This window comes from Eptatretus burgeri, chromosome 4 (genome assembly GCF_056783735.1).
Source record: "Eptatretus burgeri isolate ZD-2024b chromosome 4, Ebu_testis_v1, whole genome shotgun sequence".
NCBI classification, from domain to species: Eukaryota; Metazoa; Chordata; class Myxini; order Myxiniformes; family Myxinidae; genus Eptatretus; species Eptatretus burgeri.
In genome coordinates, this window is record NC_140964.1 from 46,206,830 (window position 1) to 46,233,667 (window position 26,838).

Sequence of the window (26,838 nt, forward strand, 5' to 3'; positions counted from 1 at the left end):
CTTGACTGGTGAGGTCAAAGTCAGTGTTTCATCATGCCCCAGTTTCTGTCTGCCGGCACATACTTTATTTGTACTCCTAGGCAAGTTTTGTAAAAGTTTCTCGCCAAAGTTCGCCCTTCGATGCGAGCCAGGATCCTCTGCAGATGGAAAGTTAATGCCGAGACATGCCCTATCGCCGATGAAATGAACAATGTTAAGTCTTCTTTTTTTTTTTTCCTCTCTCTATGTCTCCGGCCACAGAGAGGAATTCGCACAAGATTTCTTCGCACTCACATCTGGCTTCCATCAAGAGTGCGCAAACGCAGCGGATTGCAAAAACCTGGAGCTTGTATTTCTTGTTAATTCACCAAGGGCTATTACTGACAACGTGGAAAAGGCTATTTCAAAGAAAGGAGCATTTCAAACAAATTGTTAACATGTGTGAAAGACAATGTGCTGTTTAAAATTTTATTTTGCTTTTTCGGAAAGATATTCCAGTACGTCGGATCGCCGTGATATTACCGAGATGGATGGCTTGTTGATGGAGCTCTGGCGCGATGTTAGTACACCGACTGATAACACCTGGTGTCCAAGAAAGCCGATAAAGAGCCAACTTGCCTTTACATGATGTTATTTGTGAACTGAACCTCACGGAGGTTTGCTGTTGTGACTTTCGAGGGCATTTGATGTGGTTCGTAGAAGTAACTCTAGTGGAAGGATATATTACAAATTCGCTGTTTCTCATTTCAAAGCGCATTCCAATGTGTGCATGAGATGTATTGAAGACACTTTTTTTTATTAACATCGAACTCTGTGGCTAATTATTAACACCAAAGGGATACAAAGATATGCTGAGAATGTGTTCTCGCATGAAACTCGTTATTTGGGGGAACCGCAGCTGTACATTGCCCTGTTAGATTATCGAGCTGGCGGAAAACCAATGGCCGCAGCCTCGATTTTTGTGGTGGTTTGACCCAAGTGCTTGATGAACGACCCCCTGTCCTTCTCTAATTATGATAATCTCCTGCAGTTCGACAGGATGAAGGCCAGTGTCTATCACTCCCTTGTGTGCCAGAAAGGCTTTAAGTGTTGTCTGATAGAATTAGCATAGCCAGTGCCATGAGATGACTCCAGCGGCCGGTACCCTCTCTTTTACGCATAGCACACCATGATTCAGCCCGTACGAGGCTAAGGCCGAAGGACTCTGTTATATAGCAACCATGTTTTCCTCCCTTTTTGGCAGCCTTTGGACGAAATAAATGAAATCACTCCTCTTTCAGAAAATCTGTTTTATTCATTTCCTCGTCGTTCATTTGTTTTCTTTTTTCCTTCTTCTTGTGCAAAAAATGTAACGTACTTATTTCAGGAGGGGACTTGGTCGAACCCATTGCCCATAATCACGCTGACAAAAGCCAGAGGGACGGTTTATGGGGCCTGCATGTGGAGTTTGTATTTTTGCCTGCTGGCATTTTGACCTTACCCAACACAATGCCATAATTACTTCGCTCGGCTGTGGTAAACAGTTGTGCAGACTAGAGCTAAGAAAGCAGCGGTAGAATATGATATAATTTTCTTTCGGTCTCCTGTTGTATGTTGTAACTCTCAGTACATTCCCATAAATCAATTTTATATGTTGTGTTTTTGGCCCATCTACATATTATCCACACAAATAGTGAAAACTAACTTCTGTTATGCCTTTCCACACATTCCCTATCCTCTTGTCCCCCCCCTCCCTCTCTGACATCCTCCTCCCACAATCCCCTTTTGCCATACATTTCCCTTTCTCCTATCCCTAAAATATTGTTTCCTTTCTCATCCCCTCTTCTCTAACACACATGCCCTTCATTTTCTCCCACTTTCCACCTCCGTCCCTCTCCCCCCCTTCCTCTTCCTCCACACCCTCCCCCGGCCATCAACTTCATCTCTACAATGATACTTCTACTTTTACAGTCCCAATTAATCACACCTTCTTTGTGGTTGCAGCTATGGGGGAAATTTTGACCAAGTCTTCAGAAGTGCTGAATTTTGACAAAGTCAAAATTTCTAGTTTGGCTTCCCGACCCAAAGCTGTGCATTATGGATGTTTCCAAGTACCAGTTTGACTTCCGTCCTGGTCACTCAGCCTCCGATTTACTCAAATATCTGAGTCATGAGTGGATGTCTTGTCTCAACCAGGCATCAGGAGGGTACAATTGAAGCACTTGACATCAAAGCTGCATTTGATGGAGTCTGTCACAAGGGTTTGCTGGTCAAGCTGGTTGCTAATGGAATTGGAGGGCAGCTGTTACAGTGGTTATCCAGCTACTTGATGGGTGGACGTATCCAGGTAGTGGTTAATGGTCAAACATCCAAACCATCTCCAATTAATGCATCAGTACCTCAAGGATCAACTATTGGGCCCACCTTGTTTCTAGTCTACATTAATGATCTGTTGGACGACCTGCATACCCCGACCTGCCTCTATACTGATGATGGTACCGTCTACTGCCTGCTCGATGAAGTGAATGCCACCATTTCTCTGAGAGAAGACCGACAGCAGATCTACGAGTGGGGCCAGAAATTGAATGTCCTGTTTGCTACAGAGAAATGCAAGGTTGTGTCTCTCAGTAGATGACTGCCAAGTGAGCATCCTCCAGAGTTCTTCTTGGGTGGCAAGCCCTTGCAGCATCTACAGCACACAAGCTTGACATACTTGGAGTCAGGTTCTCCCGGAGCTTCGGTTTCCAGTCTCACGTGAACTCCGTCACCGTTAAGAGCTCGACAAAGAGTGAGTGCCCTTCGCAGTACTGCTCCATACTTGGATCCGCTTGGCCGAGCCCAAGTGTACAAAGCCCATGTCCGGAGCACAATGGGCCAAGTGTACAATCGATCCCCTACCGCACAGGAGAACTGTAGCAGGTCTGGGTCTGATGTACAGACTGCACACAAGAAGTTCCAGCACTTCTGAAGACTATGCTGCCTCCATCATGGATTCCATCAAGGTTCACCAGAGAAAGTGCTTACTTTGGAAGCTATGCTGTGCACTGTCTTACTGGCAAGACGGAGAGTGATCACTGGTCACTTGTTCAGCATGACCGCTCCTATATGCCCACAATAATACCGGTGTGGAACAGTTTACCAGATGCCACTGTAGGTCACCCCAACAACATCCGGGATCAAGGCTTTCTGCTCCAGAGCACACAACTATCTTAAAATCTAATACACTATACTTATGATAATGTTGTTTTGTATGTACTATTCTATCACCTTGTTTTTCTTTTATTATTATTATTATTATTATTATTATTATTATTATTATTATTCTCTCATTTGTATTTTTGATATTATGTACTTTCATGATACAAGTGGGCACTGTTTTTGTTTTTTGTAGTACTTATCCATGAAAAAAAAAGTATTTCACAAACTGATTGGCCATCCTGTCGGTGCATGAGTGCCATCACATTGTAAATATATATATATATATATATATATATATATATATATATATATATATATATATATATATATATATATATATATATATATATGTATATATACATATACATACACACACACTGATGAGCCAAAATATTATGACCACTGATAGGTGAAGTGAATAACATTGATTATTGTTACAATGGCACCTGTCAAGGGGTGGGATATATTCGGCAGCAAGTGAACAGTCAGTTCTTGAAGTTGATGTGTTGGATGCAGGAGAAATGGGCAGGAGTAAAGACCTGAGTGACTTTGACAAGGGCCATATTGTTATGGCCAGACAACTGGGTCAGAGCATCTCTGAAACAGCAAGGCTTGTGGGGTGCTCCAGGTCAGCAGTGGTGAGTGCCTACCGACAGTGGTCCGAGGAGGGACAAACCACAAACCGGTGACAGGGTGTTGGGCGCCCAAGGCTCATTGATGCGCGAGAGCAACGAAGGCTATCCCGTATGGTCCGAACCGACAGAAGGTCTACTGTGGCACAAGTCAGAGAACATATTAATGGTTGTCACGGGAGGAATGTCTCACAATCCACAGTGCATCGCACCCTGCTGCGTACGGAGCTGTGTAGCCGCAGACCGGTCAGAGTGCCCATGATGACCCCTGTCCACCGTCGAAAGCACCTACAATGGGCACGCCAGCATCATAACTGGACCTTGGAGCAGTGGAAGAAGGTCGACTGGTCCGATGAATCCCATTTTATTTTAGATCACGTGGATGGCCATGTACGTGTGCGCCGTTTACCTGGGGAAGTGATGGAACCAGGATGCACTGTGGGAAGACGACAAGCAGGTGGAGGGAGTGTGATGCTCTGGGCAATGTTCTGCTGGGAAACCCTGGGTCCGGCCATTCATGTGGATGTCAATTTGACACGTGTCACCTACCTAAATATCGTTGCAGACCAGGTACACCCCTTCATGGCAATGGTATTCCCTGATGGCAGTGGCCTCTTTCAGCAGGATAATGTGCCCTGCCACACTGCACACATTGTTCGGGAATGGTTTGAGGAACATGATGAAGTGTTCACGGTGTTGCCCTGGCCTCCAAATTCTCCAGATCTCAATCCGATTGAGCATCTGTGGGATGTGCTGGACCGACAAGTCAGATCTACGGCGGCTCCACCTCACAACTTACAGGAGTTGAAGGATCTGCTGCGAATGTTTTGGTGCCAGATACCACAGGACACCTTCACGGGTCTTGTAGAGTCTGTGCCTCGGCGGGTCGGCGCTGTTTTGGCCGAACACGGAGGACCAACAGCATATTAGGCAGGTGGTCATAATGTTTTGGCTCACAGGTGTATAATTATATTTGTATATATATATTTATCGTCCAGATGTGGTTTGTGTTTTATTAGCCCCTGTTGGACTTAGTCCGAAAGGGGGGCTGATGGATTTGGTTTCGATTTCCATGTCCGTCCGTGTATGTGCAACAATATCTCTGACATGTACAGACCAATTTTATTCATACTTGGCAAAAAGACAACACATGATGATATACATATGCACACCATCCCCCCCCCCCCCCGAGTTCAGATCCAAGATGGCCGTCTGGCAGCGATTTTAATTATAAAACACCCGATGTTGAACACGTCCTCAACCATTTTTCGGACATGCATTGACTGATGTTGTTCAAACTTGGCACACAGATAAGGAATGATGGCTTACATAAGCATGCCATTTTTTTCGAGATCAGATCCAAGATGGCCGACTAGCAGCCATTTTCTTACTTAAATGTGTCACCAAACATTTCTCAGACATGCATGGTCCGGTTTTGTTCAAACTTAGCAGAAGCACAGCACATGATGGCATACACCTGCCTCTCACTTTATTTTGCGACCTGATCAAATATGGCCGACTGGTAGACTGGCGGCCCTTTTAGTTGTACATTAATGTGGGCGAGCACTTTGACTCCATACAGAAAAATTCCGAAAACAACAGGGGGTATGACTTTTAATGTCTTTTTTACTTGTTCTCATATGTTTCTCCAATAATCTTTCGATGCTGCACACCTACATGCTGATGTGAGATGAATGAATGGATTTCTAGCGATGACCAGCTACTAGTGGATTTATTGCTTTTATCATCACAGAAATATCCAGATGCCTTTACCTGCCAGTTTAGCTCATTTTACACACGCATAATAACAACTTCAAACAGAAAAATACAAATGTCCATTTTGGCTCTTTTACTTGAAGACCACTAACATTCGCACATTTGATCACGTGACACGATAATTGCATTAAAGATAATTAACTCTGATGGTATAATAGCATGATTTGGGCTGGCAGGATGACTTAAATGTATGCACACTCGCCCATAATCTGTCTATCCTGGGTTTGAATCCCGACCCATCTATAAACTGTCTTCCCGGTGTTTCACAGGTAGGGTGATTCGTCTATGTGTGTGCTGTCCTTCAGATGGATGTTAAACAGGCAATCCCGTCTGTCAACATTCGTTGGTGGACATTAAAGATCCCATGGTGTCCTTCGAGAAGAAAAGGCGAGCCATCGCCTGCATTATGACCAAATTCAAAATTCCTGCCGTAATCTACAGAGGCCATTGTATCAGCAGTACAGCAGCACCCTCAGCCAATGATGCTACTCCCACAGCCTTGGCTCGATATGAACGGATGAACGAACGAACAAACAGGCAGGGTGATTCATCAATGTGTGTGCCATCACTCGGATGGATGTTAAACTGGTGTCTCATCCGTCTACGTTAGTTGGTAGTATTTAAAGATCCCATGGTGTCCTTCATGGAGAGTAGGAGAGCTATCTCTGCCACCATCACGAAATCCAAAATTTCTTCCCCAACTACTTAGTCGAGCATCAGGCCTGGCCAGCCGGTTCGTCAAAGATTTGGACCAAAAACTTCGCCCAGCCTACCCCACACTAAAGGCCCGGTCACACCTTGACGTTTTAGCCAGCGATGGCAACGTATTAAAATGTATGTAAAACGCTGGCTGACGTTGAACTTTTGATGTTTTTTTTTTTAAGATTCGGACGTATTCATAACGAGTTGGTCGTATGCATAACATATTAGTAATGGACACAGAACGTTTCGTTGTGTTATAGATAACTTATACCAACGAATGCTGAACTTGTTGTCGGCCTACACAACCGATGCCCAACGATAGTCTAACTTAGGCATAGCGCGTTGCACGCATCGCCGACGATGTCGTGACGTAGCCTATTAAAAGGCTGACGCACAACGATTCGAATCATAACTGCCGTAGAAATGGAAGTGACAACATCGCGGTCACACCTTGGCGATCTTGCCAGCGTATGCCGACCTAAGAAAAATGTGTCTAAAACGTTGGGGCACGTCGAATACGGTATGAGTAAGTTTGGTATGCGCGAGTAGAACGCTAAATACGCTATCATACGTCGTAGTAAGTAGAGTACGTCAAGAAATTTTAAACATGTTCAAAATTTTACGACGTACTCGGCGTATGACACACACTCCGCATGCGATGGGGATAAGTTGTACACACGATATGCGGACGCTTACACACGTCCACAAAGGCTACGTATAAGCTACTCATAAGTCGAAACACGTCGCGGTAATGTCTTTTTTACGCAAAACTTATTTCTAACTTGTGTTTGACGTGCTTTGAACCAATTCTTTACGTAGTCCCAACACACGTTGACGTATGTAGACGTATTCCAATGACGTCTTCCGGTCGACAAAAAAAAAATAAATGAACGTGTTTCTAGGTTACAACTGCCATATAAAGACGTGTTCCCAGCGGTTTTGGGAATTGGTATATAAAAATGCTGCTCATAAAAGGGGAACCCAACAGTGTTTTCGAGTTCCTTTTTGAGTCGATGTCCATGTCAGCAGTCACAGTATCAGTATCAGTATTAGGATTAGTATTAGTATTAGTAGTAGTTTGTTCATGTTGGCAGTAGTAGGTGAGTGTGAGGGGGAGGGTGTGGGTTATGATGGATCGTCCTTGCGTCCGCGTGTCCACGGGTAGGTTCATAGGCTGCCACTCAACGATTTAAATGGCTGCATCTCCACTATTGAAAGTAGACGCTTGCGCTCAACAATTGGATTTTTTTACACTCAACGACTTTTAAACGGTACCACTCAGCTATTTTCATTGTTTACAATGAACGATTTAAATTGCTGTCACTCGCCTTTGTTTTTTGACGCTGAGGTTTTGAAATTTGAAGCGTTTCTTCTGAACGTGTTAAAACGCTCAAACTCGACTATTTTAAATAGACGCTGCCGATGGACAATTGGAATCATAGCCAAGCTAGACATCGAAGTGTGAACATCCTCGTCATGCCGAAGAAAAGTTTGAAGAATGCTGCAAATAAGTGTCCTGGCCGTGGCCGTGGACGCTGACGCAAGGACGATCCATTATACCGACGTCTTTCAGCCTATGAGTAACTTAAAAGTAACGTCTGTCGATGTGTGGCAACGATCGCGTAACGTGCCAACAACACGTTAATCATAGGTTAGAAATAAGTTTCGGGTATGCTAAACATTACCTCGGCGTGTCTCAACTTTTGATTAACTTACAAGTAGCATGTGTTGACGTCTGTCAACGATCGCAGACCGTACATACAACCTGTGGCCAGCGTAGCGGAACGTGTGAGTCATACGCCGGCATACATCGTGAAATTTCAAGCATGAAAAAATTTGAGGACAACCAAAAAGTACAACGTTTAAAGCCAACGTACAACGATGTATGGCAGTGTTTTTCAGCGTGCTCTCAATGTTATCAAAACTTACCCATAACGTATTCAATGTGTGCCAGCGTTTTAGAAAAAAAATTCAAAAATCGGCATACGTTGGCTAAAACGTCAAGGTGTGACCGGGCCTTAACGTGGGAATATTTGTGGCTGTTAATGAAGTAGCACTGTCATAACCTGATTTTAATGTGACAAGTAAACTCACAATTGCTTACATTATTCTTTCGAACTCTGTAGAAATACCCTTTATTTAATTATCCTTTAGAACACTCTAGAATTAAACACGGTTGGTTCGAAAGGTTCGTCGTCTTCACTTTTTACGGATGGTTGGAATGAAGGACATACCCAAGTGTTGAAGTGGCTTCACCGTTTAAAATTACCTTCCTCCTGCATCTGCACGATTGTGATAGCATTCCATACAATGTTCCAAATCCAGAGCCAAAGTATGGCTATACTTCATGCTTGTTTTCTGATTCGTGTGTTCAAAATATAACATTTAATTGTAATTAAGTTGTTCCTCGATAATAAATTGACATCTGCAGACAGACCGATAGGCAGACAGACAAAGTGAATTGATTACTTAACCCCACTTTTCACTTCGCACATGGGATAACGATGAGAAATTAGTTGAACAGAATTCCCGTTTGTTTTGTTTTTGTTTTGTTTTTGCTTTGATTTTGTCACGGATGGAGCATACTTAGCTTGGTGTTGGCTTCATGGTTAGGGTGACTGGTTTGGGATCTTAAGTTCCTGAGTTGGAGCCCTGTTGGCCACTGGATAAACACCAGGTCGGGTTGACTCAGCATGTCATCCCTCCGAGGTTGACCAAATGAGTACCAGTGTGCTGGTATAGGGGCAGAGCATCGGCGGCATAGTCGTGCCCCAACAAAATAATAGCTACCCGGCAGCCAAGCTGCCAAACGCAATAATAAGAAGAAGCATACTTATTGAGGAACTTCCTGCTTTGTAAAACACAAATGGTAGATGGCAGGTAATATTCGTCAACATGTACAGGAATGATGTGCAAGGGAAACATCACAGAAGGAAAGATGAGAGCAGATGTGGAACATAGAACTATTAACTTTGACATGAATGATGAACAAAGTGTACAATTTTGGCGATAGGGACATGCATGGCAAGTAGAAGGTGACAAAAAATGAGTTTGTAGGAATGAAAGCGGGCTTTTTTTTACTTTTTTTTTTTTGTTAACCCTTTGCGTGCTGCAGTTGCAGATTTGTGATGAGATTAATAAGTTGAAACAATTTTTTTTGTTTTAATTTTGATTATCTGTCTTAACACTCTAACTTGACACCCAAGTTGTGATTTTTTGCAAATACCACTTGAAATCTACAGCCCTATGGAAAAAAATAAATGAAGCTACAGGGAACCATGCGGCCGTAAACAATGCAGCACGCAAAGGGTAAACCAAATGTGATTAAAAACTCAATTCGATATGTTGACTAATCAGTAATGATAAGGAGGTTCCAAATAAGAGAACATACATACATACATACATAACATTTTTCAAACAAAGAACATTTCTCAAAGTTTTATCTACTTTTTTTGTTTCCAGTTATCACAAGTGACGTGTGACGTCACATTTACTGCAAATAGCGTCCCCACAATCAAGAGCAGTGTTTCCTAGTTTATAAACACCAAATGATAATTAATGGTGATGAACACTACATGATGATCTTGATAAATATTGACAATAAAACTTTGAGAAATGTTCGTTCATTCACAAACTTCAAACCGCATCATTGTATCCCATTTCATTCAGTGTTTTCATGACGGTTTGCATTTGGAACAGTAATTTGTGGACACCCTGTATGTGAATGAAACCAATCCGAATGGAATCCTACCATTCAAAATACTCGAAAGTACTGATAAATATCACAGAAAGAAGTCGAAGAGCGAATTGGAAAGCAAACAGGTCTACCAACTGATTCGGGGTGACACCAAATGGTAGATGAGAAGAAGTGACAATACGTATAGGTGAGGATTGAATGAATCGGTCGATTGGGTAAAGCCCATGACGTCACCCAGCCAATTGAGTCAGACGAGAGCGGTACCATGCATAGCGGATAGAGATTGCTACAGATCCGTCACTCTGTGTGTGAATCCATGCGAGTGGAATGGAAGCTAAACATGGCATTTTTGAAATTATTCGTACTTTCCATCCAATACAGCTTTTAACAATATCAAAACATGTCAAACCCGCAAAATACGGGTCACTTGCCATGTAAGGACATGCAATGTTTCCTTCACCAAGATGGCCAATTGGCAGCCATTTTCCCTGCTGTGGTCACGTCTGAAAAAGATTTGCTTTGGCAGTGAAATTTGTACTCCCGTCATGTTTCACGATACAAGCGTCGCGTCTTGATAAAGTCAAAAGGTCGTTTATCTTTATGCTCGTACGTGCAAGCTAAATGAAACGTAATTTGAAAGAGTCATCACCTTTGGGTCTCTGGTCATTGTTCATTACAGGTTGAGCATTGATCTCACGTGAAATACGGTGAGGTAGTGTGGGGTTTGCCCTCTAAAGTATTCTTCAATTCATTTCTTCAGTGTTTAATGGTCCACCTGGAATCATTACTCCCCACCCAGCTGATGGAGAAAGCTAATGTCAATGGCGGTTCGGTTGGGGACTGTTCAGCAAGGCCCGTTTCATGACCTCTTAGGAACTGTCATGAACACATCTTCCTCCCACTACCAACCTCCCTCCAGCTTGGGCTTTGGAGAAACATCATTGATGCAAATTGACTTCATTACATATCCGATGGTCGTGTTTTGCAGAATTCCAGTGCAGAACATCGAGTCCAGTTGGACCTTAATCTTTGGGACAAGTTCAGTGAGCTGTCCACTAAGTGCATTGTCAAGATTGTGGAGTTTGCTAAGAGGTTACCGGGATTTCCCAGCCTCACCATCGCAGACCAGATCACCCTCCTGAAGGCTGCCTGCCTCGACATCCTGGTACGTTTGACGTAATATCGAGCAGGAGGTTGAGTGAAGGATGGCTTGGACTACCCGATGGATTATCCTTTGGTGAAGTCTATTGTGGATGAGGTGTTTATTCTTCAGCTTGACCTCATGCTTCCTTATCTCCTTAAATGCGAACCTTTTTTTTTCTGTCACATCTAATGCTTGTTTCTTCCCTGCTTTCTCAGTGTTCTACTCCTCTTCCTCATCTTTTTTTGTAACTTTTTTTTGTTCCAAAGACAAACTTTGATGAAAACTTTTGCAACTCTGTGTGATCATTGCACACTTCCCCTTTTGGATAATGGCATACGGCATTACCCTGTAGAAACCTCTCAGATGTATCACAATGTCCTATATGTTGTAACACCATCTTGTTAATCTGACAGGGCTCTCCTTTCTCAAATTCCATTTAACTGCTGGTTCAAAGCTGCTGTAAAGCTGAACCTCAGTCACTGTGATGGTCAGTTAGACGTCATAAAGTGGCTAAACAATGATTCCAAAATGGAATTTGTTAAAGCAGTGGGAGGAATGTTACACGCCACTTCCAGCAACCAAACAACCTGTGAACATTGCAGGGAAATTGGTCTCGGCGGTGTTGAAGTCTCGAACCTCATGCAGCCGGCAGCACAATGAGAAAGGATCGCCCAGGCAGAACGAACTGCGCTGTCGGGCAGCTTTAGGGCAGCTCTCAATTGCGATGGAATCCTGGCACCTGCATAGCCTTGTCTATCCCGCCAGATCTCATGCTGTGCGGAGAGTCGTCCCTCGAGACAGGGGATTGAGGTTTTACGGGCTGTTTCCCGGAGAGGCCTGCTGAGGCCCATCCCTCATTGGAAAAGCCTGTATCTGGAGTGTCAACTCCCGTCCTAATTTGTGGTCCATGTACAGCAGTCTGGGTGCTATCTCAAAAGATTCTGTGATGTTCCTTGTGTCCTGCAGACTAGTGGCACAAATTTGTTGTTATTGTTTATCCCCTCCCACCCCACACACACACACACACACACACACACACACACACACACACACACACACACACACACACACACACACACACACACACACACACACACACACACACACACACACACACACACACACACACACACATTTAATTCAAAACTATTCACTGCACTTTGAGTTTTAATCACGTTTAAACCCAGAATGATCCTGCACCCTGATGATAGGCCTACTCATCACAATGTATGGGTGCACAGCATAAGACAGACAACCAGGATCTATTAACACTCCCTCACTTCCACTATGAAAACCATAACGGAGCTGTATTTCGATGTGATAGCTGTTGTTATTATTATTATATTATTGTCATTATCAATATCAAACTGTAAAGAGTTTGAATAGGCGTGCCATCCCATTTCTATTAGTAAATCGTAATGTTCAGGCCACACAGGGGAGTGTAATGAGCAAAAGTACAACTATATGTACATAGCACCTGGTGGGATGGGAAGCCAGTGGAACAGCATTCCCGTAAAATAAAACATGAGAATGCGTGCAAAATACTGGCAGATTGCCATGGGTAATTGGACTTGGCTCCACGTGAGCTCCGGACAATAAGGGATTGTTTGGCACGACGGTGAGAAACCAGAATACGCACTTGTCCTTCGGTGTACAGCAACAGGGCAGTTTTTGAATAGCACACGAGATGCAACTTGCGTTGGCAGAATCTACCTTTACCCAACCAAAATGAGACTTGCTCTTGAGGAACACAGATTTTGTCAAATATAAGTTATTCTTTCGGGAAATGCTTCTCTTCCTTGAAATGGGACTCTGACTTTGTCCACCTTTTGTCTCTGAAATCTGACAGATGCAAAAGTTTCATCGTTCTGGCCATGGAAGAGAGGCTCCTGGTCTTGCACCGAATAATATGGTCTTCACCAAAGAATTGAACAACTTTAAATTGCGAAATAAACTATGGATTCACAGTTTCGACGTTTTAGTCATATGTCTGCAAACCATGGCAATTGAAAAATGAGACCAAATCAGGACATTGGATGTGCAGTATGTAATCTTCTCACCGGAATTGTGCGAACCTGGAAAATATTTGTCAAAATGGCATCCCTCACATAGCCTGCGGACATGTTTGTGCACGACCCATGGCGATACCCTCTATAAATTGGTCACCCATGCAGTTCAGATTAGTTTGGGAATGGCTTGGCATCATTTAATTAGTTTTTTCATGTTGTAAGGATAGTTCATTTTGGGATGACTCGGTCTACCGTTGCTTCCCAGTACACCGTTCAACGCAGTGTTATTTCTGGGATATCGACAAGGTACTCTCAGAACACACAGTTCACAGATAAATCTCATTCAGGTGAGGACGGTTGTCTTGTCAAACTTGCCAGAAAGAACCACTTTTCAACAGCATAATCTCTCCAGAATGACCTGAAAAAGAGCAATCACGCATTGCAATTTGAATCAGACAATTCAGAACAGGCTTCATGCCAGTGGTGTGAGAGCCGGAAGATAACTGTTCCACATCCTTCTAACACAATGCCATCGACAGCAGTGCAAGCATGAATGAGCGACGCAAGATCACAACTGGAGGGTGGTGAACCATTGGCACCGTGTTATTTTTCACTGACGTGTCTATGTTATGCCTGGACTTGAAGGATGGACATGCTAGGGTCTGGACACAAGGTGGAGAGTGATTACCTAATTATGGCATGAGGCAGCATGATTGCTTCGGGAGGAAGGAGTGGGTCGTCAGCCTGATGGAATGGGCTGGCATTCAAGTTGGCCAGAGACCTGATCTTGTCATCATTCAGAGGAGTGCTTTTACTGTTTTCACATGCAGAGATGATAGTCGTCCATCTGCCTCAATAGCAATGCTCGTCCACACCGTGCACGAGCTGTCCACTTTGCATTTCAAGACCACGACGTCACTCGCATGGACTGGCCCGCACAATCTCTACAGATTTAAATCCAATTTGTCAAACTTTGGAGATCCTAGGGCCTCATGTTCATGGTCACCAATATCCACCAACAGTCAACAGAAGTGGCCCTGGTCATAAAGTGGTGCGACATCCGATGGCAAGAGATGTGTCTACAGATGTGGTTGATGGCAAGATATGTACAAGCTTGTATTGGGGTCAATTTTCACACTTATTTCACACAGCCATGTTGCTTTTGTATATTGACTAAACTTAACTTTGGCTTCCACTGCCATCATGTTTGTATATGGAGTGTCCCGATCAATGTGCGGATCTTTTTCCACCAGAATATAAACACTTATTGAACAAACCATCAAAACGATACAGGTTTCAAAACTTTTCCTGTACATTGTTTCTCTTGATGTGGAATTGCCTTTACACATGAAGCACGACATTGATAATGTGCTGTAATTCCCAGGATGCACTGGTGATATGCAGCTGCTCCATGGCAATAGGTTGATATTAGGGGTTTTTTGTTATTTCCTTTTTACAAAACACTTAATCGTAACAAAGCCGATAATTAACCGAGTGTGGATTATCAAATTATACGTGATGTTGCTGTTTGAACATTTACCCATGGGCATGCCACCATGCTGCGGAAGTAGACTCGTGGCAAAAATTACATTGGGTGGTTTACCATTGCTTTCGCAGCAGTAGTCAGAATAGGAATTTGCGATCTGGGCATTTTGCCGGGGTGCCGGTGTGACGATCACTCGCTTTTTGTGAAAAACACCTCGAAGAATGTCCAGCGGCAAGCAACACTGCCACATGGGTTCTCAATCTCAGGTCCACCTGATGGACAGCAAATCGGTGATCCAACGACCCTGCCAGCAATACACCAGTGTGACAGTTTAATGCGTCGTTGGGAATGGAACGCGGTCCAGTTGATTCAAAGGAAAATGTACAAATGCACTACCTCCGAATTATTCTACCAGTAAGTATGAATTATGTCGTATGATAAATTTTGATATGCTGCATACGTATTTGGTATACAGAGTCGAAGCTCATGGAAGAGCTGGAACACAAAACAGATCAGGACAAGCCGGTAGGCGACATGGCTGCTCGCTCTCGATGGAAAGCTGGCCGACGCGACTCGCCGATATTCATGTACATGCTATCAATCAATTTAGCACAATAAATATGATTATCACAGCCCTCTTAGTTTGCGCCCAGAAACCCGCCTTGTGAAATTTCAGGCATGTTTCCAAAGAGACTCTAACAAATGGCAGCCCTGGTAATTCCATTTATCTATTCGCTCAAGATTGTATTTTTTTCTATGATGCTGTAAGACATTCTCCTTGGGCACAAAAAACAGGTCCCTCGGAGGTCCAGTTTCGGAGATATTGATTTTTTTGTACAGTCCACAATAAGTGTACGATGTACGATAAAGTATTTTAGCTGTTGCTAAGCAACGGAGGTGTGCACAGCAACCATTCATTTTTGTGTACATGCTCGCCACATTGTACACATTTCACCCAAGTTTCATCAAAATCAGACTCTTTCTCTTAGAGATATTCACAATTAACCGTTTCTGAAATGTTCGACATGTACTCACCCAAAACCTATCTCTTCCTACAAATATTTTTTGTTAGGGCTGCAAATTGGCACAAAGGGAGCTGGATAGATTGCGCACAGAACTCTAAGCTTCGATTTTTCGATGTATTTATTTTTGATTTTTTTTCGATTTTTTGACCACTTTAAAGGGCCGTTGCTATGCCGTTGCGAGGGCCCGGGGTCCCATATTCGAAAGCACACGATTCCCAAAAATATTGGTCCTACCTACTAAATTTCATTGGAATCGGTTGAGTGGTTTAGCCCCTAGGCTTGACCAAAGTTTCGCGGACAGACAGACAGATGGAAATGTCCAGAATAAGGGTGCTCTAAGAGCAGCCAACATAACAGAATGAAAAGAGCAGTGGAAAGAGGGGGCAAGGGAGGGGGAAACACACCAACAGCAAGGTAGAGGGACAAGATGGAAGGAAAAGTGGAAGAAGAAAGGACAAGTGGAAAAATGAGAGCAGGGAGGTTGTCACAATCTCTCAGTCTCATACGTGGAAGGGAAAACTGGGGAAGACGTAGAGATGGAACAAAAAAAAATAAGAATCGAAGAAGATGGTGGTGGAGCAGGGGGAAACCCGATTACGTGGATACTCGGAAAAAAGGATTGGCATTGGGAGGGTTAATGAGAGTAGGAAAGACCATGGGTATGGATGGCGATGATCTGAAATGGTGGTGAACAACTGTCTTGAAGACGTAGAGGAAAGAATGAGATTGAAGAGAATGTGGAAATGGTTCCATATGCAGGAGAAAAAATAGGAACAAATGAGTGGATTTCAAATTGGAAATTATTTGCTGAGAACAGATCCGGTAAAATATGGATATTTTAGAAAGGGCGTGGGCCGTTGGGGGCGGGAGGGGGGGGGGTTGTACTCATTTAATCCCTCGCTGCTGCCACACAAAACCTTTTTAATAATAATTTAATCGAATAATCTGGTGAAAATTTTCCCATTGCTCAGTATTTTCATTCATTCCTATTTGCGGTTCCCGTGACATTTAAAGCCACACTGGAACCCAACAATAAATTCCTCTCGGAGAAATGTATTTCCATGCCTGAGTCGCCGTGCTGCAGTGGACAACTCGTTCCTCAAGATAATTCACCAAAAGATGGTAGTAACATCCTCCCCTGGCAGAGTCTCTTTTAAATTGTACCGCCGTCCTTCAGGAATATGCAGACTATAGGATTTATATTAACCTGAAAATGTGGCATGGGAGGATGTTGGTGCTTCACAGAATAACCAAAAATGATCCTTGCATGCACGAGGCACATAGGTGGTACGTGAATGCAAATGTGGACCATTTTGTCAGGCATAGTGGATGACTCTTCGAAAAAAAAAAAATCCCATTCAGCGCTAAGCGTATCTCGACGTAACCCATCAAGTTATACAAATTGTATCAAGCATGACTCCAGCACTTTGAAGCTTTCGGTTGTCATTAACGTCAACCGTGAAGATAGCATGTCATGAGCCATGAGCCAAGCATGAGTTCTTTGGGAGATCGTAAGGCCATGGCACGACCCTACCTTCTATCCCCAATGACCCTCTGCCTTATCATAAGTCCTGCCTTTGGAAGGCAGTTGTGGGGAGGTAGGTCGTCCTGCCTATCATCAGCACCAACATTCTTTTATTTATCTACATCCAAAAGTCGATCCATTGGTTTTGCCGAGCTCATCAAATGTGATCCGAATATTTAAATTGGACCCAATCCTATATAATAATAATATTACACTTATTCTGTTTGTTGGTTTCTCTGTCTGTCAATCCAACCATTTTCTCTTGTATACCACTCGATCAGAGACCATAAAATCCATTTCATTATGAAGGTTTTTGTTTGAGGACTTCCGGCTGCAAATTATGTTTTCCATTACGAATCACCTGATATGTTTTTGATATTTTTTGATATTTCTTTTGCTTACTTAACCACTATTTTTACCGTGACATGATGGAATGGAATCTTGCAAGATTGCAAATTAAATGTGTTTTTAAATTTACTTTTAACATTGTTTCCTAGCAAATGAGAACAGGAATGTTCTTTACAATGCGAAGGAGGGAAGAGATTGTGAATGTAATGTTCCGTTGTTATTTACTTTTAACATTGCTTTAAATGAACGGAAATAACCAGAACGGCGTTCTGTAGAGCGCATACTTCCACCAGGTATGAACAGTTTACAATTGTGTTCCACTGACAGGCTGGATCTGAATCCAGTCCTAAAACAAAATCTAATCGGCTTGTTCTTGTCACCTACTCAACTTATCCACCAAGTTTTGGTATAATATGTCCACAGCTTTTTGAAATATCCTGCTATACATCGTTTTGAGACTCATCACTCAATGGTGAAGAGTGACTTTGGAAATTATTTGATACAGATCCGAATTTTCACCAAAATCTAATCAATTTGTCCTTATCACACACACACACACACACAACCTGTCCACCAAGTTCTGTCTGAATCCATCCATGATGTTTTGAGATATCCTGCTCACAGACAGATATATCAAACAGACAGACAGACAGGTGAAAACATAACCTTCGTCCACTCTTCGTTGGTGGCAGTAACAACGCAGGCATGTTATAATCCTTCAAGTATTTGCCTTCCTGTATAAGCTCCTGTCATTTAAAACGATCATTTGTGCCTAATTCAATTAATATGTTTAATGCCAATGAGAAATCTATGTGATGCACCCTATTTGAATTGAATTGTCAGTGGATGAAAAACTCAATGTTTCACGTGTACAATAAAAAGAATGAAATTAAATGAAATGACGGGCTGAATGACCTCTTCCTGTGCCAAAGTTCCTTGTGTAACGTTGTTAAGAACGGGAAGAAAGGGTAAACTTGGTTGGTAAAGGGAGGTTGAGGCGTTGGGAGGGGCCGGGGGGTGGGGGTTGAGGACTTGTGGTTTGGGGATGTGGAGTTGAGGACTTGAAGAAGAAAGGGGAGGGAAGGACAGAGTTTGGGTGGTGGAGAAGAGAGTTAGAAGAGGGGGGGGGTTGAGGCTTTGGTTGGGGGGGGGGAGTTGAGGACTTGAAGTCACATTTTACATTGCGTGGAATTTCCATGGGTCTTTGCTCGTGGAAAACTATTGCCCTTTTAAACAGCAGTTTATTCGTCCTGCTCCGATGAATACTACAACTTTCTTCAATAGCTTCAACCATTATCTCATTTGTCTTGGTTCTTCCACCATTTCACCCTCCTCTCCCTCCACCACCCTTTACCCCCGACAAGCTTCCTTTGTCATTTTTCTGCGTCATTTTTTATTTCCTCTCTGCCAGGAAAGGTCAGCTGTTGAAATGTCATGTTATGATAGCAACGTGTATTCGTGAATTGGAGCATTTCTCATCAGAAATCGTTACACCCCTTTGGGAATGAATTTGTTCTGTGTACTTGCTCTTTTTATGGTTGTTTCCAAGCCCATGCCATTACTTGTTACAGTTTGGTTTTTTGTATAAATGATCGAGGCTCATGAAATATCTCGAGCAGAATAGAAGGGAACAGATTGGAAATGAGGCAACACCAACAGCAGAGTATAAGTTAGAGTGAGAGTGACATCAAGGGGTGTCAGAGAAGGGTACCTGGTGTTGAGCAGGCTGCACACAAGCTGAATTAAACACAGCAAGATGGGGGAAGGGGGAAGCAGGGACGAAGCAGAAAAGGAACAAACCGACAACTAACAAGCGAAAAGAGGTGAGGGTGAGGGGTTCATTGCACAGCGACTCTGCCGATGTGGTACGAGGCACTCTTCGGGCCTTGAATGTGCTTCATCCACCCTCGCTTGAGCCATTGCTGGCATTTCCGCTTGGCCAGCCGATGTGAAGGGGCCAACACACCCACGGGATGCTGTACCCCTCACCCACCCAACCTGCGGTACGGTCACTGTGCTAACTCAACACCGCAGGCCAAAAAGATCGGTAGCCAATGTGATTCAACTGTCTCTGTCTCTCTGTCTCTCTGTCTCTCTGTCTCTGTCTCTGTCTCTGTCTCTGTCTCTGTCTCTGTCTCTGTCTCTGTCTCTGTCTCTGTCTCTGTCTCTCTCTCTCTCTCTCTCTCTCTCTCTCTCTCTCTCTCTCTCTCTCTCTCTCTCTCTCTCTCTCTCTGTGTCTCTGTCTCTCTCTCTCTCTCTCTCTCTCTCTCTCTCTCTCTCTCTCTCTCTCTCTCTCTCTCTCTCTCTCTCTCTCTCTCTCTCTCTCTCTCTCTCTCTCTCTCTCTCTCTCTCTCTCTCTCTCTCTCTCTCTCTCTCTCTCTCTCTCTCTCTCTCTCTCTCTCTCCCTCTCCCTCTCCCTCTCCCTCTCCCTCTCCCTCTCCCTCTCCCTCTCCCTCTCCCTCTCCCTCTCCCTCTCCCTCTCCCTCTCCCTCTCCCTCTCCCTCTCTCTCTCGTCTCTCTCTTTCTTTCTTTCTCTCTCTTCTCTTCTCTTCTCTTCTCTTCTGTCTCTCTGTCTCTCTGTCTCTCTGTCTCTCTGTCTCTCTGTCTCTCTGTCTCTCTCTCTCTCTCTCTCTCTCTCTCTCTCTCTCTCTCTCTCTCTCTCTCTCTCTCTCTCTCTCTCTCTCTCTCTCACTCTCTCTCTCTCTCTCTCTCTCTCTCTCTCTCTCTCTCTCTCTCTCTCTCTCTCTCTCTCCCTCTCCCTCTCCCTCTCCCTCTCCCTCTCCCTCTCCCTCTCCCTCTCCCTCTCCCTCTCCCTCTCTCTCTCTCTCTCTCTCTTTCTCTTTCTCTCTCTCTCTCGTCTCTCTCTTTCTTCTCTTCTCTTCTCTCTTCTCTTCTCTTCTCTTCTCTTCTCTTCTCTTCTCTTCTCTTCTCTTCTCTTCTCTTCTCTTCTCTTCTCTTCTCTTTCTCTGTCTCTCTGTCCTCCCTATCTCTGTCTCCCTCTCTCTCCTCTCCCCCCCTCCCCCTTCCTCATATACAGTAGTTCCATTTTTTTCCAAAAGATTGTTCTTCTCAAGTGGAGCTTTCGAAAATGTTTTTTTTTCCAGCATAAGGACAAACCACTCACATTGGGAAGAACAGCCTCAAAAGCTTCTCGACACATGATTGTTCTCACGGGCCTTTTCCTACCGTCCGGCTCAATGAATTAAGACTTGTGGGCACAATGGTTACGTTTGTTGTGTGTTTTCCTCAGAGCTGTCCGACTCTAAATTTGATTGGAGGTCAGTTGAGTCCGACTAAACATGCCATTCTGGTGTGCGGTCCGCAGGGGGCACTGCAGCGTGCGAAACACCACTGTGGGAATTTATCAGGCGGTCCCATTTCCAACCACCAGGGACTTGTTGAGTAAATGCCCGCTCCAGCAAACTAGCATGGGAATGCTTGCCCAGTTGTGGTGTCCATTTGTACTATGTATCAGGGAAGGGGGTGTGGTGGGCGATGGGGGTACCAGAAGAGTAGGAGGCAGAGGATATGATGCCATGTGTCACGATTATAGGATTTGGTTGGGGGATTTGAGGGGTGGTGTGTAGTTGTAGTCAAAATTACTGCCACGGTCCCCCGAAGTTCAGCCAAACAGTTTGAATGGTAAAGGATCACACTCCTGTCGGTGAGGGAGTTAGTTATCCGACAAATGGTATGCAGTTTGTGTGTTGAGGTTGTGGGTTCAAATCACTAAGGAATAAAATGTCTGGTTGGTAGGAAGAAAACTTCTGAATCATGAAGCCTGTTTCAATCCCATCTTATAATGTATTTGTCTTGGGGGAGGGGGGGGAGAAGGGGAGAAGAATGGTTTAACTTGTTCAGCTCCTATTGAAGGTTCCACCATGGCTTTCATGTTCATTCCCCTAGATACTGCGAATATGTTTGCGGTACACGCCCGAGCACGATACCATGACATTTTCGGATGGCCTCACACTGAACCGGACACAAATGCACAACGCAGGATTTGGCCCACTCACCGACCTCGTGTTTACCTTCGCTGGCCAACTTCTCCCACTCGCTATGGATGATACCGAGGCTGGTCTCCTCTGTGCCATCTGCCTCATCACAGGCGGTAAGTTTTGGGATTTATTTTGGGATTCTCTAAGGTTTATTTTATAAAAAAAATTTACTAACATGATTTCCCATCCCCCCACCCCCCTAAAATTATGGTTGGAGCTAATAGAAGAGCTGGACGAGAGGCAAGGAGGGCAACAAGAAATAAAAAATGATTTGTGAAAGTTTGGCACATATATGATTCATCATTTGGACTGGAAACGAGATAGGTAATTGTGAATTTAAATGGAACAAAAATGGATTGATCTCATACCTGTGAACCACACTCTGATTGTTCGGTCATGTTCTGTTCATTTATTTCAATACAGATGCTGCGGCCTAGAGCTAAACAATAAAGTAATAGAAGGTTAAAAAAATAAATAAATAAAGTGATAGAACAAGTGCATATTGACTGGAACAATCAGTGATGGTAGAGTATGTTGGTGAGTTTGGGGGATGACAGTATGATGGAATGGAGAGGTGGAACTGGACAAACACAGTAGAGGTGGGTGGAAATTACATCCTCATGAAGATCTGCTCCTGGAATGTGAGTGTCATGTTGGGTCTGAAGGGTAGATTCCTGAAGGGAATGAGGAAGGTGAGGAAGGTTCAGCTAGCCTCTTTACAATGGTAATCATCTTGCAGATGTGGTTTGTCTGGAGCAGGATCACAACACCAACACCAATCCATTTATTTATTCTGATGCAGCCTGTGGTTGCAATGATGCAATGCCCCTGTTACCAGTACACTGGTACTCATTTTGCCAACCTCGGAAAGATGACAGGATGAGTCAACCCTACCTGGTGTTAATTCAACAGCTCAACAGGGGCTTGAACTCACGACCCTAGGAACCTATGCCAAGCACCTTCACTGTTAGGCAAACAACAGGCCGAACCAGTCGATGATCAGGTGTTTTTAAATCATTGCACCTTGAGAGATTTGTCGCAGAAGATCTGAGGGTTTGCAAGGAAATCTTTCTGGAGAGTAATGATTCAATTTAACGTTTAACTTGCGAGTCAAACGTCACGTTCCAGATCTCAGAATACTTTGTGAGGTCTTCATCAGCTGATAAAAGAAGCAGCTGTTATTACCCTCACCAGAGAAGACGGTATTGCATTTGGGTCCGTTTGTTTGTTGGGCGGTCGCTAGACTACCGTTAATCTCAGGTTTTCCGTCTGTATGTTTGTAATGGACAGCTCTGGAGGCCTGAGGAGTCAACTGATTTTGATGAAACTTGACTGGTAGGTTCATACCAGGATCTAGTTGTATGCTTTTGAGCACCGTTGCTATGGACACCACCGTTGCCTAGCAACGGGACTTTGAAAAATATGAAAAATCCGAAAAATATTTATATATTTTTTTTTCGAAAATCAAAAATCGGCTTCCGCGCTTTTATGCGCACTATAATCAACCTCTTTGTCAAAAAATTTCAGCCCGATCCGTCAAAAACTGTATGACTAGTATGCAATTATATAGCGACCACCCGTCGCCTACCGGCTTGTAGGTTTGTCTGTCTGTCTGTTAACTCGCAAAATAGAACATTTTTCAACTGTATTGGTCAGTCGATTTTGTTATTGGGTGGTCGCTGGAGTACCCTTATTTTCACTTTTTCCGTCTGTCTATGTTCATATGTATGTTTCTATGTTGGGTGGTCGCTTGAGTACCCTTATTTTCACTTTTTCCGTCTGTCTATGTTCATATGTATGTTTGTATGTTGGGTGGTCACTAGAGTACCCTTATTTTCACTTTTTTCCATCTGTCTTTACATTTGTATGTTTGTATGTTGGGTGGTCGCTGGAGTACCCTTATTTTCACTTTTTCCGTCTGTCTATGTTTATATGTATGTTTGTATGTTAGGTGGTCGCTTGAGTACCCTTGTTTTCACTTTTTCCATCTGTCTGTATGTTTATATGTATGTTTATTATCTTGCCAAAACGAAGTTTTTGCAAGATATGTTAGTCAGCTTGTATGTTTTTTTTTTTGTTTTTTTTTTTTTGTTTGTCTGTAATCACATATAAAAAATTCTGCAGAGCACAGTTATCATTGGAAATTTTTGTAACTTCGCATATCAGAGGCCTATAGAGGGTCCCTTTCAGCGCACAAAATTTTGAAGGTCAAGGTCAAAGGTCACGCTCACTTTGTCGCAAATCAGGGAAGTCGACGAAACCCTTATTTTTTGAGTAATTTTGATCGGATTGTCTTCAAACTTCATGGGAATATAGTTTATGGTCTGGCGCTCAGCTGATTAATTTTTGGTGGCGATTGGCCTTGACCTTCATATGTTTTTTGGGTTTTTTTTGTCTGTAATCACGTATAAATCACTCTGCAGAGCACAGTTATCATTGGAAATTTTTGTAACTTCGCACATCAGAGGCCTATAGAGATCCCTTTCAGCGCATAAAATTTTGAAGGTCAAGGTCAAAGGACAAGGTCACTTTGTGGCAAATCATGGGAGTCGACGAAACCCTTATTTTTTGAGTAATTTTAATCTAATCGTCTCCAAACTTTATGGGAATGTAGTATATAGTCTGGTGCTCAACTGATTAGTTTTTGGTGGCGATTGGCCTTGACCTTCATGGTTAGCGCCTAAGGTCAAACATATTTGACCCCAACGTCAAATTTTCAAGTTTTAGGAACCATATCGTGTAGTACCTCAAATTGAACACCTCGATGAGTGCTTTCTAGATATGTCAAGCTTGAGACATTATGACGTCATTTGGTGACGTTATGAGGCAAACGCATATTTTTCATGGTTACTCTGTAGAACGATTCTCATCGGAATCTCTCATAGGCAGATATTCCTCAAGGAGTCGCTCTTGGTGGATAGCAGCTCTGTTCACCTCAGTGTGACCTTAAAGAAGTCACACATGGTCACCTTTTGGCAAGATACGGGTCACCCTGCGGGTGACATTGGTTTATTTTTTGTTTGTTTGTATGTTTGTATGTAATGGACAGCTCTGAAGGCCAGAGGAGTCAACCGATTTTGAAGAAACTTGACAGGTAGGTTCATACCAGGATCTAGTTCTATGCTTTTGAGCACCGTTGTTATGGACACCACCATTGCCGAACAATGGGACTTTGAAATTTTTGAAAAATCCAAAATTAATCTTTTTGAAAATCAAAAATCGGCTTCCAGGCTTTTATGCGCACTATAATCAACCTCTTTGTCAAAATACTTCAGCCGATCCGTCAAAAACTGTATGACTAGTATGCAATTATGTAGCGACCACCCAAGTCGCCTCCCGGCTTGTTGGGTGGTCGCTGGAGTACCCTTATTTTCACTTTTTCCGTCTGTCTGTATGTTTGTATGTAATGGACAGCTCTGGAGGCCAGAGGAGTCAATCAATTTTGATGAAACTTGACAGGTAGGTTCATACCAGGACCTAGTTCTATGCTTTTGAGCACCGTTGCTATGGACACCAGCGTTGCCTGGCAACAGGACTTTGAAATTTTTGAATAATCCAAAATTTATTTTTTCGAAAATCAAAAATCGGCTTCCAGCCTTTTATGCGCACTATAATCAACCTCTTTGTCAAAAAATTTCAGCCCGATCCGTCAAAAACAATGACTAGTATGCAATTATGTCGCGACCACCCATGTCGCCTACCGGCTTGTTGGGTGGTCGCGAGAGTACCCTTATAGGGTGGTCGCTCGAGTCCCCTTATTTTCACTTTTTCCGTCTCTGTATGTATGTTTGTATGTATGTTTGTTGGGTGGTCGCGAGAGTACCCTTATTTTCACTTTTTCCGTCTGTCTATATGTATGTTTGTTTGTATGTATGTATGTAATGGACAGGTCTGGAGGCCAGAGGATTCAACCGATTTTAATGAAAATTGACAGGTAGGTTCATACCAGGATCTAGTTCTATGCTTTTGAGGACTTTTGCTATGGACACCACCGTTGCCAAGCAACGGGAATTTGAAAAATATGAAAAATCCTAAAAAAATTATTTTTTTGTCGAAAATCAAGAATCGGCTTCCAGGCTTTTATGCGCATTATAATCAACCTCTTTGTCAAAAATTTTCAGCCCGTTCCGTCAAAAACTGTATGACTTGTATGCAATTATGTAGCGACCACCCATGTCGCCTCCCGGCTTGTTGGGTGGTCGCCAGAGTACCCTTATTTTCACTTTTTCCACCTGTCTGTATATTGTATGTATGTATGTTTGTTTGTAATGTATGTTTGTTGGGTGGTCGCTAGAGTACCCTTATTTTCACTTTTTCCATCTGTCTGTATGTATGTTTGTTTGTATGTCTGTATGTAATGGACAGGTCTGGAGGCCAGAGGATTCAACCGATTTTGATGAAACTTGACAGGTAGGTTCATACCAGGATCTAGTTCTATGCTTTTGAGGACTTTTTCTATGGACACCACCGTTGCCAAGCAACGGGACTTTGAAAAATATGATAAATCCTAAAAAAATTATTTTTTCGAAAATCAATAATCGGCTTCCACGGTTTTATGCACACGAAAATCAACCTCTTTGTAAAAAAAATTCAGCCCGTTCCGTCAAAAACTGTATGACTTGTATGCAATTATGTAGCGACCACCCATGTCGCCTCCCGGCTTGTATGTGTGTTTGTTTGTAATGGATAGCTCTGGAGGCCAGAGGAGTCAACCGATTTTGATGAAACTTGACAGGTAGGTTCATAGCAGGATCTAGTTCTATGGTTTTGAGCAATGTTGCTATGGACACCACCGTTGCCTAGCAACGGGACTTTGAAATTTTTGAAAAATCCTGAAAAAATTATTTTTTCGAAAATCAAAAATCGGCTTCCAGGCTTTTATGCGCGCTATAATCAACCTCCTTGTCAAATATTTTCAGCCCAATCCGTCAAAAACTGTATGACGAGTATGCAATTATGTCGCGACCACCCATGTCGCCTTCCGGCTTGTTGGGTAGTCGATCTAGTCTACCCTTATTATCAGTATTTCTGTCGATATGTTGGGTAGTCAATCTATCTACCCTTATTATCAGTATTTCCGGAGATATGTTTGTCTGTTGGGTAGTCAATCTATCTACCCTTATTATCAGTATTTCCGTCGATATGTTTGTTGGGTAGTCGATCTTGTCGGAAAAAAAAATTTTTTGAGATTTGTTCTACCCTTATTATCAGTATTTAAAATGGCGATTTCAGTAAATACAATGGCGATTTCGATGAAACCTAGTTGGTAGGTTCATACCATGACCTACTTGTGTGCAAATGAGAACCGTTGCTATGGACACCACCGTTGCCTAGCAACGG

The 26,838-nt window shown here is 43.2% G+C and overlaps 1 protein-coding gene across 8 annotated transcripts in view; it reads left to right on the plus strand.

Annotated features, from left to right (window-relative positions):
- Positions 1-26,838, plus strand: part of LOC147027960 (retinoic acid receptor beta-like) — a 184,073-nt gene that overhangs the window by 151,431 nt on the left and 5,804 nt on the right. For 7 of the 8 annotated variants that reach the window (XM_085877841.1, XM_085877844.1, XM_085877845.1 and 4 more), the window contains 2 exons: positions 10,952-11,128; positions 21,407-21,611. In XM_085877841.1, the coding sequence (XP_085733967.1) occupies positions 10,952-11,128; positions 21,407-21,611 (382 nt within the window). The remainder of the gene's footprint in view (positions 1-10,951; positions 11,129-21,406; positions 21,612-26,838) is intronic. The other variant, XM_085877846.1, reaches the window with a different exon arrangement.